The sequence below is a fragment of the Momordica charantia genome (assembly GCF_013281855.1).
Source record: "Momordica charantia cultivar OHB3-1 chromosome 11 unlocalized genomic scaffold, Mcharantia_2.0 BLBB01000011.1, whole genome shotgun sequence".
NCBI classification, from domain to species: Eukaryota; Viridiplantae; Streptophyta; class Magnoliopsida; order Cucurbitales; family Cucurbitaceae; genus Momordica; species Momordica charantia.
The window spans coordinates 14,784,165-14,801,330 of record NW_028275159.1 but is presented as its reverse complement, the minus strand read 5'-3'; the positions used below and the strand labels follow the sequence as shown (position 1 = coordinate 14,801,330).

Genomic DNA, 17,166 nt, shown 5'->3' with positions numbered 1-17,166 from the left:
CCATTCAATACTTTAGTAAAGATATCTCCTAGTTGATCTCTAGTCTTCACATACCCTGTAGCCACCAATCCTTGCTGTATTTTCTCACGTACATAATGACAATCAACTTCAATGTGTTTGGTTCGTTCATGAAATACTGGATTAGATGCAATATGAAAAGCTGCTTGATTATCACACCAAAGTTTTATTGGAGTGGTGATGTCAAATCTCAATTCAGTCAGAAGCTTATGTATCCATACTAATTCACACACCGACTGTGCCATAGCTCTATATTCTGATTTAGCACTCGAACGCGACACCACGTTTTGTTTCTTACTTTTTCAAGAAACTAAATTACCTCCGACAAATACACTAAACAAATCAAGTACATACTTTCTTTGTGACAAAAAGATCCCCTTTTTGCTCCATGTTACTTCAATTCCTAAGAAATATTTCAACATTCCCAAATCTTTAGTATGAAATTGACCATGAAGAAAAAACTTGAGTGATAGGATGCCTGATGAATCATTACCAGTAATCACTATATCATCAACATATACAACTAGTAAGATAACACCAGACTCAGATTTTCTATAAAAAACATAATGATTTGACTTACTCTTCTTCATTCCAAAATTCTCAATCACCTGACTGAATTTTCCAAACCATGCTTGTGGACTTTGTTTCAACCCATATAAGGATTTACAAAGGTGACATACCTTTCCATTCTCCCCCTGAGCAACAAAACCTGGTGGTTGCTCTATATAAACTTCTTCTTGAAGATCACCATGGAGGAATGCATTTTTAATATCAAGCTGATGCAAGGGCCAATGGTGAATAGATGCCAATGAAATGAATAACCTGACAGAAGCCAATTTAGCAATCGGAGAAAAAGTATCAAAATAATCAATTCCGTAAGTCTAAGCATATCTTTTAGCAACAAGGCGAGCTTTCAAACGGGCAATTGATCCATCAGGATGAACTTTAACAGCAAACATCCATTTACAACCGATAGGTTTCTTTCCTGTAGGAAGAGACACTAAATCCCAAGTACCATTGTCATCTAAGGCAGTCATCTCCTCCAACATAGCAACCCGCCAACCAGGATGAGACAAAGCTTCATGAACAGTTTTAGGAATAGATACAAATTCAAGGGATGCAATAAACGAACAAGTAGATGATGATAAATGGTTATATGAAACAAAAGAAGAAACAGGATAAGTACACTTATGCTTACCTTTTCGAAAGGCAATAGGAAGGTCATCACTCGTTCCTGGATCCACAGGCAAAGAAGTTGCTGGTATAGGGCAGGAATCCGTAGGAGGTTGCCGACGAGAATAAACTTGAGTAATAGTGGGGAGAGAAGGATCAGGCGTAAAGGGAGATGTATTGCTAGGAAGTTCTTCATTAGAAGTAGAGACAATAGAATAGACAAGAAATGTATCATCTTCCTGTGACTGCTACCCCTGACTGGTACTCAAGGACGATGAAAAAGGAGTATTCTCAAAGAACGTAACGTTAGAGAGATAAGATATCTATTGAGATCAGGACAATAACATCGATACCCTTTTTGAACACGAGAGTAACCATGGAAAATGCATTTCAATGACTTAGGGTCTAATTTGGTGAGCTGGAGGCGAACATCCCGAACGAAACAAGTGCAACCAAATATTTTAGGTTTAATGGGAAATAAAGGTTGCGTAGGACACAGAGTACGATAAGGTATTCCACCCTTAAGAACTGACGAAGGCATGCGATTAATCAAGAAGCAAGTCGTCGAAACAGCATCAACCCAAAAGTATTTTGGAACATGCATTTGAAACATTAAGGCTCTTGTTGTTTCGAGGAGATGTCTATTTTTCCTTTCTGCAACTCCATTTTGAGACGGAGTATCAACACACGAGGATTGATGAATAATACTATGTTAACTTAAACAGGAACCAAGAGCACCAGAAAAATATTCCTTAGCATTATCACTCCGTAGAACTTTAAGAGAGCCACCAAATTGAGTTCGAATTTCAGCATGAAAGTTACGAAAATGAGAAAGTAACTCAGAACGATGTTTCATCAAATATAACCCAGTTACACGAGAGAAATTATCGACAAAAGTAACAAAATACCGAAATCAATTTTTGGACTCAATAGGACAAGGACCACAAACATTAGAATGGACTAATTCAAAAAGAGCATTAGCTCGTGTATTGACTCTAGGGTAGGAACTGAGACGATGAAACTTAGCAAATTGACATGACTCACAATCTAAAGAATGCAAACTGTGAAATTGAGGACGGAGACTCTTTAACACTGAGAGAGATGGATGACCCAAACGACAATGTTCTTCGAAAGGAGTTGGCACTCGAGTGCAAACGGTGGCTGTAGGTATTTGTGTATTAAACGTGTAGAGGCCATTAGATTCACGCCCTTTACCAATAGTCTTCTTCGTTGTAAGATCCTGAAATAAGCAATAACCAGGAAAGAATAAGACACAACAATTGAGATCACGAGTAAGTTTACTGACAGAGATCAAATTAAAAGAAAATTGTGGCAAATTTAAAACAGAGGTCAATGAAAGAGTTTTGGAGAGATGAACTGTGCCAGAGCCAAGAACAGGAGAAGTGGTCTCATCCGCTATTGTAACATCAGGTAAAGATGTAGATGGTGAAAAAGTAGCAAATAAATTGGGGTTACTTGACATATAATTCGTAGCACCAGAGTCAATGACCCATTTTGACGCGAAGGAAATAAGACATTTATTGGTATTACCTAAATCAGCAATGATAGTGATTGGATTAGAGGATGATGCCATCAATGACTCTTGATACTGTTGGAATTTAGCAAACTCTTCTGCAGAAATCGTTACCATTAATTTCTTTTCCTTCATAACTTCAACAATATGGACACAAACAAAAACTACACTGAAACAGACCAAACCGAATATGGAGGAAATGGAATCGAACCAAACCAATTGAACAGAGCCAAGTGAACCAAACCAATTGAACTGAAACAAATGAACCGGACCAGAACCGGTATAAATCAACCAAACCGAACCGGAATGTGACGAACCAGACCGAACCGAACTTGAACTGGATGAACCAAACCACTTGAAACCAAATCGGTTGAATCGGATCAGGTGTTTTCTATAACCAGAAACCCTAATGCTACCCCACGACAACCAGAGGGGCGAAGGCGATTGGCGGTGACGGAAGCGCACGGCAACTGACGGCGACGAAGGTGCAAAGAACGGCGAGACGAAACCCACGAATAGCAATTGGAAAACAGCAGCGTTGGCGAATCAGCAAACGGCGGCGACCGGTGATGGTGACCGGCAGCGGCGGTGGCGGTGCTGGTCGGCGGCAACCGGCAGCGGCGGCGGTCGTAGTGTTGGATAGTAATAAACAAAACCCTAAGGGACAAAACCCTAAGGGGCACAAAATCCTAATGGGCATCAAAACCCTAATGGGCATCAAAACCCTAATGGGCACAAAAATTTTAGAAGAAACCTAGAACTCTGATACCATGAAGAGACTAAGGTTGGAAAGAATCCAATGTGATGTATTCTCATTATTAAAGTCTATATATATAGACAAATATACAAGGTTGACCTAATCCTATACGGAGAAGGTAAAGGACAAATTAATATTAATACAAGAATATAAAATATACTAATATATACTCTAACAAAGACTAATAAGTCACCTTATGAACTGTGGAAAAGGAAGTTACCCTCATATAAAATACTGAAACTGTGGGGATGTTTGGCAAAGGTACAAGTTTCTCTACCAAAAAAGACTAAACTTGGACCTAAGACAGTTGATTTTGTCTTTATAGGATATGCTATGCATAGTGCTACTTTTAGATTGTTGGTGATGAAATTAGAAATACTTGATATTAATCATAATATTGTCATGAAATTTATTGAAGCTGAATTCTTTGAGGATACATTTCCTTTTAAAGAAAAAGATCGAAAGGTAATGGTACCAAAAGGAATCATGAGGCTAGCTCTTCGAAATGTCAAAACGATAAGGAAACTGGGATCTAACCTAAATGAAGCAAAAGATCTAAGAAAGCTACTTCCTTTATACCGGATTTCATAACTTATATGATAGATGGGGAGGCTCAAAATTTTCAAGAAGCTGTGTAATCTACAGATGCACCTTATTGGAGAGAAGCTACTAATAGTGAGATAGAATCCATTTTGCAAAACAATACTTGGGTATTGGTTGATTTACCTCCTGGAAGAAAACTAATTGGAAGTAAATGGATTTTCAAAAAAAAGTTAAAAGTTGATGGCACTATTGATAAATATAAAGCTTGTTTAGTAGCTAAAGGCTATCGTCAGAAAGAAAGATTAAATTTCTTTAATATCTATTCTCCAGTGACGAGGATTACATCTATAAGGATGTTAATTGCTATAGCAGATTTACAAAACTTGGAAATACACCAAATGGATGTAAAAACTATATTTTTAAATGGAGACTTAGATGAAGAAATTTATATGGAACAGCCAAAAGGGTTTGTTGTAAAAGGACTTGAAAATAAGGTTCGTAAACTTGTCAAATCTCTTTATGGGTTGAAACAAAGCACCAAAACAATGACATGAGAAGTTTAATCACACTATGTTATCTAATGGATTTAAGATAAATGAGAGTGAAAAATGTGTCTATGTTAAAGCCATAGATAAAGATTGTGTCATTGTTTGTTTATATGTGGATGATATGTTGATAAAGGGTTCAACTAGAAGTTTGATTGATTCCACTAAAAAGATGTTGAATTCCAACTTTGATATGAAAGACCTTGGTTTTGCTGATGTTATCCTTGGAATCAAAATAACAAGAAATTCAAGTGGATATATACTTTCTCAATCTCATTACATAGAGAAAGTGTTGAGAAAATTTGGTCACTATGAGAGTAAGACGGTAGTTACTTTATTTGATCCAAATTGTAAGTCGAAGAAGAATAATGATGAAGGTGTATCTTCTCTAGAATACTCTAGAGTTGTGGGTAGTTTAATGTACACAATGAATTATTGTACAAGACATGATATTGCCTATTCAGTAGGAAGATTGGCAAGATACAGTAGCAATCGTGGACATGATCATTGGAATGCGCTAGTCAGAGTTTTAAAGTATTTGAAGTGCACTTTAGACTATGGATTGCATTATACAAAATATCCATTTTTACTGGAAGGATTTAGTGATGCTAGCTGGATCTATGATAGCATGGAGACTAAGTCAACCAGTGGGTATATATTTACCTTAGGTGGAGTCGATGTGTCATGGAAATCTTCAAAATATACGTGTATAGCACAATGTACTATGAAATCAGAGTTTATAGCTCTTGATAAAGATGGAAAAGAAGCATAATGGTTTCGAAACTTTCTTGAAGATATTTCATTGTGGCTGAAGCCTATAAATGCCATATGTGTTTATTGTGACAGCTTAGCAGCCTCAATGAGGGATAAGAACAATTTCTATAATGGAAAGTCACGATACATACGATGCAGACATAATTCTATTAGACAATTGGTCTCTAATGGAATTATTTCCATTGATTACGTAAAATCATAAGAGAATGTTGCAGATCCTTTGACAAAATGATTGTCAAGAGAGCTAGTTGCATATACATCGAGAGAAATGGGGCTAAAGCCTATGAAATGAAGTATCTGGTGGTAACCTAACCTAGTTGACTTGTGGTAACCTAACCTAGTTGACTGGAGATCCCAAGATCTAGGTTCAATAGGCAAACTGGCTAGATAATTCATAGTTGACGCACTAAAGAAACTAATAGTTTCTTCCCATTTCTATGATGTTACGTGTGTGATCTGTTGATGTTAAGGTCATATTGATATCTTGATTACAAGAGGGGTAGTGACAGAATATTCATAATCAATATCACCTAGATGACAGTAGAATTGGGTCGGTTCTATGATAACTTTTCAAATGACTTATGTTCTCTAAAGTCCTCATGAATTCAGGATCTTGTCTAGAACCAAAATGGACACAACCATATAGAACTCAAAGATACAAGATAAGTTACGTGTGATATTTGTTATCAATTTATCATGAGAAGGATAGTTACAGAGCTAGTTCTCACTATTTATTCGGTAAATTCGATAGATATTCTGGTGTAACCGATTTGAGAGAATACTTGAGTTGTATTGGAGAATCAATCAAAAGATACAAATGGCCAACTATTCATAGGAATAAGCCATGGGATAGGGGGAAAAACTAACAGCTTAACAAAAGTGAACTACCTAACTAACTATCTTAACCGAAGATAACTAAAGAAAGTACTGTTAGTTACATCATATTCACTAAGGAATGTTGAAGTCCAAAAGACACCTCTCATGATGCATAACCTATCTATTTGCTCTCAACGTCTTGTCTATCTCACTTTCTTTTATGTGGGGGATTGTTGGATTTTTAAAGTGTAAAAGAAATGAAATTTAAAGAAATTTATTCACATATAGTGAATTTTTCTTTATTGGTTTTGTTAATTTTTTGTTAAAGTTACACATTTGTAACTTTTTATATGTGTTGAAGTTACATGTGTGTTAAAAACACATATATGTTAAAATTAAGTTATTTCTTAAGTAAGAAGCTTTTTACATTTATGTGTTAAAGACGCATATGTAAAAATGTTACATATGTGTTTAATTTTGAGTGAGAGGTTACTTGTTTGGACAACTATTTATAGTTCTGGATTTCTTCATTTTGAGATATCCAAGCATACTACAATTGGATATTCTCCTTCTCTCACAAGAATTCTCTATTATTTTTGAGTTGTTGTTTTGGTTAGTTTTGAGAGCAAATATCTAAGAGTTCTGTCAGATCCGAGTAGTTCGAGATTGTTGTTCTACTTGGAGTTAGTCGTTGTATCGTGCTGAGACGATACTGTAGTCTGCTAGCAACTTGTACGAAGCGAATAATTGTCTTCAGGTCAGCGCTATTGAAACGTGTCTCGACTATTTTTATCAAGTTTTAGTGTTCATCAAGTTGTTCGAATTTGTATCGTTTGTAGCCATTTACGTTTTATCTGTTTGTCAATATTACACCATTTTTATATATAGTAGTTACCAACATCGTCGATATCTTATAGCTAATTTTTCGTAACCTCAACAAGTGATATTATCATCTAGTACACGTATATGGGTTTCTTTGGTGGAGGGGTTTGTAAGAAGAGAACTATCTAGACAATACAGTGTACAATGATTCAAGAGAATATAGTGTAGTATGATTTAATTATAAATCAATATAATTTTGTGTGATCAATCCTGAACCAAATGGTGAATAGAGAGGATTGATGTTCTATAATTTGATACCTGACGCATACAATAATTCCTTTTTCTCCTTGTTTCTTTCTTCGTTTTGCTTTTTGCTTGGGTGGGGGGTCATTGCCAGGGTTTGGATGCATTGGGTTTAGCAGCATTGGATTCTATAACTTCTATGACTGCTGCAAGGATACCCTTCGGCTCTTCAACTTCTGTCTCTGTGATGACCAATGAAGATGTGAACAACTTGAGAACATTGGGTCGCCTTATACTCTTGCTGTCAGGATCTCAAGAAAATCTTTCCAACCAGGTCGGTTCTTCTGTACTCTTAATTCTAACATTGTCAATTTAAGAATTTGAGGACAAAGCTAGCCCTTTCTTAAAAGAATAAATAATTAAGAACTCATTTTCAACGAAAACAAAAATTTAGGCCCCGTTTGGTAACGTTTTCGTTTCTTGTTTCTCATTTATCATTTTATTAAGAAATCTAAACATTTGACAACTACTTACGTTTTTGTTTCTCATTTTTTAGAAACATTCTCAAATTGTATAAAAATTTTGGAAACAAAAAAAACAAGTTTCTTGTTTTCGTTTCTAATTTGTTCAACACAAATAAAGATGTTTCATCCTTCTTGATTCTATGGGTGTTGGGGACAATGCAATTCTATTTTCTTTATTAAGATAGAGCAAACAAAAATAAGAAACGAGAACGTTACCAAACGGACTCTTTGTTTATGGGGATTTGTTAGTTTGTTTAATGAACGGAGAGAGTTCAACAAGTATTTTATTTATTGTAGTGTCTTTCTAATTCCCTTGGTTATCTAGACCATTGTAGACATCCTTAAGATTTCACATTGACCAAAGGTAGACATCCTTAAGATTTCACATTGACCAAAGGCCTCAGTTATAGTTACTTAAAACTATGCAATTACCGTCAAAGCAATCATAGCTCAACGGTAATATTGACATATATCTCTAACCTATGGTTGTGAGTTTGAATAACAACCCCCACATGTTGTATTCCCATTATTATATAACATCATATTTTGGCTTTTATATTTTTATTCTTTTGGGGTGGGGTCAAGAGAAATTTCTTAGTGATCTGACAAAAGCGCAAAAAGAGGTGAAAAAAAATATCTCAAACTGAACAAAAGGATTTTAAAAATGGTATTAAACTTTTACGTCAAACTTTCTTTTGGTCTTATTTTAAAACCTCTCTGCTGTTGAAAAATAGTAATTTGTAATTTTCAAATATGCTAGAATCTTCTAGAGTTATCCATACATTTAGTTATCTATAGATTTATCTAGAAGTTTGTAAATAAATATGTAAATAAAAAACTCTAGAATCATCTAGCTTTTTTCCTAGGTTCCAAGGAATTCTAGAATTCCTTTGCATAAGAATAAATTAATATGTATCTAGAGAACTCCTTAACTCTCTAGAATTCTCCAAAGAGTTCTCTCAAATACCTATAAATAGAGGTGTTATCTCTCATTCTATGTAATCAAGAAAAACCAAAGCTTAAATTAAGAAAGTACCAAAGCACAATATTAGAAGTTTCTCTCCATACTTGTCTCTCCATTCTAAATAATCCCCTACTTTCCTTCATTGCCTCCAACAAATTTGGTATCAGAGTCATCCTAAAATTGAACATGACTACTAGTTGTGTTCCAAACTTATTTACCCTTCCAACGAACCAAGTTCCCGTATTTGATGGAGAGCATTATGAATAATGACAGAGTCAAATGGAGACAATTTTCATTTCTCAAGATCTTTGGGAAATCATTGAAAAAGACTATGAAGATGAAGGCACCAAGGAGATGACACTAGAACAAGAGAAGAAGTTTAGGAAGAACAAAAGGCGAACTGCTTTAGCTCTCCGACTCATTCAGCAAGGTGTTAGTAAGTCCATTTTCCCTCGAATTTTTGGTATTAAAAAAGCTAAAGATGCTTGGGAAATTTTGCAAAAAGAATTTAAGGGATCTGAAAAAATTATCTCCATCAAGTTGCAATCCTTGTGGAGAGATTTTGACAACTTGACGATGAAGGAAAGCGAAAACATTTGCGAATTCTTTTCTCGAGTTGCCGAAATCATTAACCAAATGAAGAACTATGGAGAGACTATTCCAGAAAAGAGAGTCAATGAAAAAGTTCTTCGAAGCCTTCCTCCAAAATTTAACCATGTTGTTGCAGCAATCGAAGAGTCCAAAGATTTGCCTAAATTGACAATCTTTGAACTAATGGGATCGCTTCAAGCTCACGAAGAGAGATTGAACAAGTGTCCAACACAAGCTGTGGAGCAAGCCTTTCATACCAAGCTAAATTTTGCAGAAAAGAAGACATTCAAGTCTAATCATAAAAAACGATGGAATCCTGCGCAAAAGAATGATGGGCAACATGATCAACGGGACAAAGGAGAATGGCACATCAAAAAATCCGGTAATACTGACTCTTACTGCATTGTTTGCAAAAAGTCCAATCATAAATCTAAAGATTGTTACTTTAGATGCACTAAATGCTGGATTGCAAATCATTTTAAACAAGATTGCTGGTTTCAAAATAAAAAAGATGAAGCAAATTTTACAAAAGAAGATAAAGGGGAGCAATTGTTTTCTTGTACAATTGACCAACATGAATCGAAAAGTATATGGTACGTGGATAGTGGTTGCAGTAATCACATGACAGGAAATTAAGACTTCTCTGTGAAGCTTGATCGTAGTTTCAGCTCTCAAGTAAAGCTCGGAAATGGCAAAATGCACAAAGCTGAAGGAAAAGGAGTCATTCTTGTCCACACCAAGAAAGGAGATACAAGGTATATTTCAGATGTTCTTTATGTTCCTGGCATAACCCAAAATTTGTTAAGTGTTGGTCAGCTACTCCCAGAAAGGATATGCAGTCAATTTTGATGATGTCAAATGCATCATTCTGGACAAGAAAAAGGATCAGATAGTGGCAAAGGTTGATATGTCAGTCACCAAAGTCTTTCCACTCCTGGTGCTGCTGGAAGAAAACTTTTCTCTCAAGAGCGAAAGTCCAGATATTTCCTACCTATGGCATTTGAGGTATGGTCATCTTTACTGCAAAAGTCTTCTTACACTAAAACAAAAAAATATGGTGATTGGGCTACCCAAAATCGAAGATAATGGAAAGGTATGTGAAGGCTACATTTATGGGAAAATCCATAGACTTCCTTTCCCTAAAACTTCATGGAGGGCTAAATCTCCACTAGAGTTGGTGCATGCAGATATATGTGGTCCTACAAGAACTCCAACTCTCACTAACAAAAGATATTTCATTTTATTTGTCGACGATTTTATAAGAATGATGTGGATTTATTTTCTTAATGAAAAATCAGAGGTTTTTGCTGCTTTTGTTCAATTTAAAGCTCTTGCAGAAAACCAAAGTGGCAAAAAGATCAAAACTTTGAGAACAGATCGAGGAGGTGAATTCATCTACAAGCCATTCATGGACTATTGCAAGGAGAATGACATAATGAGACAATTAACAGTTCGACACAGTCCACAACAAAATGGCGTTGCTGAAAGAAACAATCGAACCATTGTGGAAATGGCACAGAGCATGTTGAAAGCTAAAGGACTTCCAAATAATTTGTGGGCAGAAGCTGTCAATACAGCTGTATATATCCTCAATCGGTGTCCTACCAAAGCAGTAGAAGACAAAACTCCTTTCGAAGCATGGAATAAGAGGAAACCTGTTGTTCATCACTTCCAAGTTTTTGGCTGCCCAGCTTATTCTCTAGTTCCTTCCCGGGAAAGAGAAAAGTTCGATAAAAAATGAGCTAAATACTTATCATCGGCTACAGTGATGAATCAATGGGATATCGATTGCTAGATCCAGAGATGAAGAAATTGTTGATATCAAGAGACGTAATATTTGACGAAATGGCCACATGGGATTTTGAGAATAATGGTTCTCAACCTTCCCAACAGTACGAAGATATTCAAGAGCTTGATAGCCAACAAGACTCTCAGAATTTGAGCTCACCAAGAAGCTCTCCTTCAACTCCTACGAGATCGCCAGTTGAAGCGACTTCAAATCAAGAAAGCTCGGAATCTCCCCCAAGAAGAATGCGTTCTTTACAAGATATTTATGCTTCAAGTGAACATTTTGCAATGTTTGCTTGTGAGCCACAAAATTTTGATGAGGCAGCAAAAGAAGAAGTTGGATGAAAGCTATGGATGAAGAAATGGCCAGCATCGAAAGAAATAAGACATGGGAGCTTCAAGACTTGCCACCGAGAAAAGAAGCGATTGGCTTAAAATGGGTCTTTAAGACAAAATTTAAAGAAGATGGTTCCATTCAGAAGCACAAAGCTCGTCTAGTGGCAAAAGGCTATTCCCAATAGCCTGGTGTCGACTTTAACGGGACTTTTGCACCAGTAGCTCGCATGGAGACAATAAGAATTGTTCTTACTTTAGCAGCCCAGTTACAATTGAATGTGTTTCAACTGGATGTCAAATCTGCTTTCTTAAATGGCGAGCTGGAAGAAGAAGTATACATAGAGCAGCCACAAGGATATATTGTTCATGGAAAGGAGGAGAAAGTTTATCGACTCCATAAGGCCTTGTATGGATTAACGCAAGCGCCTCGTGCATGGAACAGCAAAATCGATGGATATTTCTGCCATAATGGATTTCAGAAAAGCCTCAGTGAACCATCTCTCTATGTGAAGGAAGGTACGAATTTCCTTGTTGTTTTCTTATATGTTGATGATCTAATCTATTTTGGGACTAACTCAAAAATGCTGGAAGAATTCAAACAAAGCATGATGAAGAATTTTGAAATGACGGATTTGGGTCTCATGAAATATTTTCTTGGAATTCAAGTAAAGCAACATCAAGGTGAGATTTTTCTTTCTCAAAAAAAATATATTGATGATTTACTCAAGAAATTTCATATGAGCAATTGCAAGCTTGCTACGACTCCCATGGCACCCAATGAGAAGTTATGTTGTGAAGATAAATCTGGTAAAGCAGATCCACAGACTTTTCGAAGTCTGGTCGGTTCATTAATCTATCTTACTGAGAAGTTCGAGAAGTTCAAGAAGTTTTTGAAAATTAAAAATTAAGAGGGTATGTTGAAAAATAGTAATTTGTAATTTTCAAATATGCTAGAATCTTCTAGAGTTATCCATACAAATAGTTATCTATAGATTTATCTAGAAGTTTGTAAATAAATATATAAATAAAAAACTCTAGAATCGTCTAGCTTTTTTCCTAGGTTCCATGGAGAATTCCTTTGCATAAGAATAAATTAATATGTATATAGAGAACTCCTTAACTCTCTAGAATTCTCCAAAGAATTCTCTCAAACACCTATAAATAGAGGTGTTATCTCTCATTCTATGTAATCAAGAAAAACCAAAGCTTAAATTAAGAGAGTGCCGAAGCACAATATTAAAAGTTTCTCTCCATACTTGTCTCTCCATTCTAAATAATCCCCTACTTTCCTTCATTGCCTCCAACATCTGCTGCAAGTATGCTAATACCTTATGTCATGTTCTCAATTAAAAACAGGTGCATGGAATTTTCCTAACATGATTTTTTTTACTTCGTTAGGTAACTTTGCAGGGAGCTAGTAAGAATCAGATAACGGGTTTGGATGAAGCATCTATACGGGAAATTTTATCTATACTTTCCGTTATTCCTGAGGTACGAATCTGATATAGGTACTTTTATTACATTTTCAGTGTGTACAGTGCCTATACGTTTTTATTAGGTTAAAATACTATTTTGGTCCCTGTACTTTTAACCTTTGTTCATTTTGGTGCATGTACTTTGAATGTTATTATTATTATTATTTTTTTTTTATGAGAAACAATACTTTCATTGAGAAAAATGAAAAAAATGTTCATTTTGGTCTCTATTTTTAACTTTTGTTCATTTTAGTATCTGTACTTTGAAATGTTAATTTTTATTTCTATTCTTTTAAAAAGTGACCATTTTAATCAATCTTTGTAAAATTTTAACACAAATTTTACACATAACACAAACTCTTTAGTATGAAGTAATGTTTACGTTTTAAGAAATATATTGATTATAGTGTTGGTGTTGAAATTATCATAGAAAAATTGAGATTAAAAATAAAATTAATGGACCAAAATGGTCACTTATTTTAAAAGTATATGGACCAAAAATGACCATTTTGAAAGTAGAGGGACTTAAAATGGACCAAAGTTGAATACAAGGGGACTAAAATGAACATTTTGAAAGTACAGGGATCAAAATGAACAATGAAAGTACAGTGACCAAATTATATTTTAACCGTTTTATTATTATTATACCTACTTTACCATCTTTTCACATTTAGGTCATAAAAGTTTCCTGAAAGTTTAATCATGTTCGAAAATATACCACCATCTTTCGGACGGGCTATTTTATTGCCTCCTAAAGTAGGAAAATAGTTTAGAGAGATGAGGAACATCTATTCTTTTCATCATTAGTCCTCTTGAAATTATATCTTTCTTTTTATACGAAACAATTTAATTGACAATATGAAATGTTAAAAAATGAATTAAACACATCCTAAGGATTACAAAAATTTCCTCCAATTCTATAAGAGAGAGTTTAAGCGCTGTAATTACAAACAGGTTGATGATTTTTCCCGAATATACTACCAAGAAGAGGATTACATCTATAATGGCTTCATGGTTTTTCATTTGTCTTAAGAAACCATGCATTGAGTTCACTCTGGTTAGATATCCTATAAATGATTAAATTTATCATATCCTATCACCTTAAACTTCTATATTGACGGGTGATTTAATCATGTTAAACAATTCCAATTTACTTGAAAGAAAGCTCTAGTATGTTCATCCACGTCCTCTTCTCTCATTACATTCCAAGACACTTTTTGCTTTAGCTCATTTTATTCCATTCTAATCAAATTATAAGTTTAGTACCTAAACTTTTAAGTATGTGTCTAATAAGTTTATGAAATTTAAAAAATATTTGACCAATCCTTAATTTTTTAATTATGTGTCTAATAGATGTATGAAATTTCACCATGTCTAATAAGTTCATAAATTTTTTTATTTTGTATCCAATAGATTAACTTTTAAAAAATTAATATGTCCATTAAACATAAAATTGAATTTTGTATCTAATAAATCTTTAATCTTTATCTTGTGTCTAATAAATTCATGAATTTTAAAAAATGTCAAATAGGTCAATAATTTATTAGACATAAATTGAAGGTTTAAAGACATATTAAACACAAAATTGAAACTTTTAAATACTTATTAGACACCTTTTATAATTTAGGGAGACCTATTAAACACATAACTGAAAGTTCGAGGATCTGTTGAACACAATTTGTTTTTAGTACAACATATAGAGGGGTTTCGAACTCACAACTTTTTGTTAGAAGTAGGTGCCAATTACTCTTGAACTATACTCATTTTGTCCTATTGAACACAAATTTAAAAGTTCAGAAAGTAGATTATTAACATTTTATTTTTTCTCTTTTCTACGGTGAGTATGGTCTATCATTTAATGTTTACTGATTTCTCTTTCATGCCTTCCATAATTGTAGCTCCCACCGGAATCGCAGCAGCAAATGCTTAACCTGCCCGCTGAGGTCGCTAGACGTTTAATTTCCCGTGTTGCTGCAAGAACCATTAGGAGGATGTGGAGTTTTGGGTAGCTGTCTGAATTTTTTTATTTTTATTTTTGAAAAGAGTAGCTGTCTGTATAAAGATATATGATTGTTAGACTATGAAACATAGGTCATTTGATCTAAAAGCATTAAAAATTTGTCTGCATAGTCTATTTTATTAATTATTTGACAATAATGATATGTATACATGATTTTAGGACTTCTTAAGAATTGTTAATTGCTCGTCTCATAACGTTTATGTTTCTTGTTTTCTATTTCTAATCTATTAAGAAACTTATGCATATGTAATTGTCTATGTTTCTTATTTTTCATTCTCATTTTCTTTAGAAATATTTCCAAAATTGTACACATTTTATAAACAACTAAATCAACTTGTTCCAAACATCAGCAAAAATTTTGTTTTATAATTATTGACTTATAAAATAAATAATAAATAATAGATATTAAAAATAATAACAACATTAAAAAATTGAATATTTAATTTAAAAAATATTTTCCCTATCAAATTTATTATTATTTTCTAATTAAAATTTTAGAGAACAGAAACAACAAAAAATTGTTAACTTATTTATTCAATAAAGAAAATAAGAACAAAAAATAGTTACTAATTCAATTATATATTTTTTAAAAAAAAAATGAGGGAACAAAAATAAGAAAGAAGACCGGTTGACTAAGTTCATAAATATAACTAATAATTTGGGTTGGGTTTTATGCATTTTTAGTGTGAGACTAATGGTAAGAAATTTGTGTTATTAAACAATTATTTTAAATATTTATTAATTCCTTCTCTTTTATGATATCTGTAATAAGTAATAATAGGTTTTAGTTTCCTTATATGGAAGGTCTTCTCACCTCTATTTAAAGGTGACATATGGTTCTATTTTTATTCTTCTTGCTCTCTACGTCATTCATTATTATTTGATTTTCTATGCATAAATAGCTAATAGTAGAGATATTATCATGATCATGAGGATCTTCGGTATCTATGAGATGTGGATTAGCATGCCTATCATAAAGAATATCCTTTTCTAAGTTACTACTCTTTTTGTCAACAATAGGCATAGTATCACAAAATAACTTGCAATCAATGGGAATGTCATGCATGATTTTACAATTGTCAAGCTTACTATCTTCCTTTTCAACCGTAGGCATACAATCATGTAATTCCTTACCATCAAGTAAAATATGATCAACATGCATATCATCGCAAGACATTTTATCCTCAACCTCTCATTTGAGCTTACCTTGAGGTTCTTGGCCTTCTCACCTTAGTAGGGGACACTCACCTTTTCTCCTTGCAATTTGGCTGCCTCCTTTTTTGCGGCTTCTCTTATTCTTTTCTCCAACTTTCTTTGGTTAATCTGCACTTCATTTGGAGACAAGGGGAATAATATGGTTTTCTTGTCATTGTTCTCAAAGATTACTTGTTATGAAAACCATCATACTTTACCGTTTTATCACCACTGTCTTCCAAATAAAAAGTCACAAACACACATAGGTTACATCACAAACAACTTCATCTTTATACCGACCTATTGCGAAGGAAACTCTAACTTAACTTTGAAGGGATCGGATCTCACAGCGGAATCGCACGAACGCGTGTGCTTCGATCTTGTTTTAGAATTACAACAAAGAAAAGACATAAGCATAAGTAAAGGGAAGTTAGTGAAATATACCTTTGAAGACACTTCTTCAATGTTGACACTAACGCCGCCAAAAGACCTTCCTCGCAATCCTCTAGATGTCAAGAACTCGGTTTGTGGGAACCGTCTTATAATCTGAAAGGAAAATCGAGAGAGAAGATTTCTCATTGGATTTTCGAAAACTCAATCAATCGACGTTCGGGGACCGAAAAGAAATGGGAGAACCTCCCTTTTATAGGGAAGGAGTGAGGGGGAAGTCCCCGAGGTGGGAAGTGGGAAAACCTCCCCACTTTCCACCATGGGAGGTTTTCGTCCCATTTTTGTTTCTTTTCTTTTTTTGTTTTATTTTTGATTTAATTAAAACAATTTTAATTAAATTAACAATTAATTAAATCTAATTTAATTAATTACAAAAATAATTATTAATTTAATTAAATTAAATCCAATTTAATTTAATTAATTCATATTTAATCAAATTAAACTTAAATTAATGAACCATATTATAATCAAATTCTAATGTCCATCTCTCATAATTTTGAATCCAATTCAAAATTAACTTTATATTTTAATGTATCAATATACATTATATTAATTGTATCTCAAACAGCAATTCTAAGAGAAATATCAATAACAACTTT

General features: G+C 33.9%; 1 protein-coding gene across 29 annotated transcripts in view; it reads left to right on the top strand.

Annotated features, from left to right (window-relative positions):
• Positions 1 to 15,087, top strand: part of LOC111025120 (Protein kinase superfamily protein) — a 77,225-nt gene extending 62,138 nt beyond the window's left edge. For 25 of the 29 annotated variants that reach the window (XM_088120314.1, XM_088120316.1, XM_088120312.1 and 22 more), the window contains 2 exons: positions 7,380 to 7,559; positions 8,987 to 10,309. In XM_088120314.1, coding sequence (XP_087976440.1) covers positions 7,380 to 7,559; positions 8,987 to 9,940 — 1,134 coding nt within the window. In that variant the 3' untranslated portion in view covers positions 9,941 to 10,309. Of the gene's footprint in view, positions 1 to 7,379; positions 7,560 to 8,986; positions 10,310 to 12,826; positions 12,920 to 14,801 lie in introns of those variants that run through there. The other 4 variants (XM_088120320.1, XM_088120324.1, XM_088120317.1 and 1 more) reach the window with 3 other exon arrangements.
• Positions 15,088 to 17,166: the final 2,079 nt, after the last annotated feature.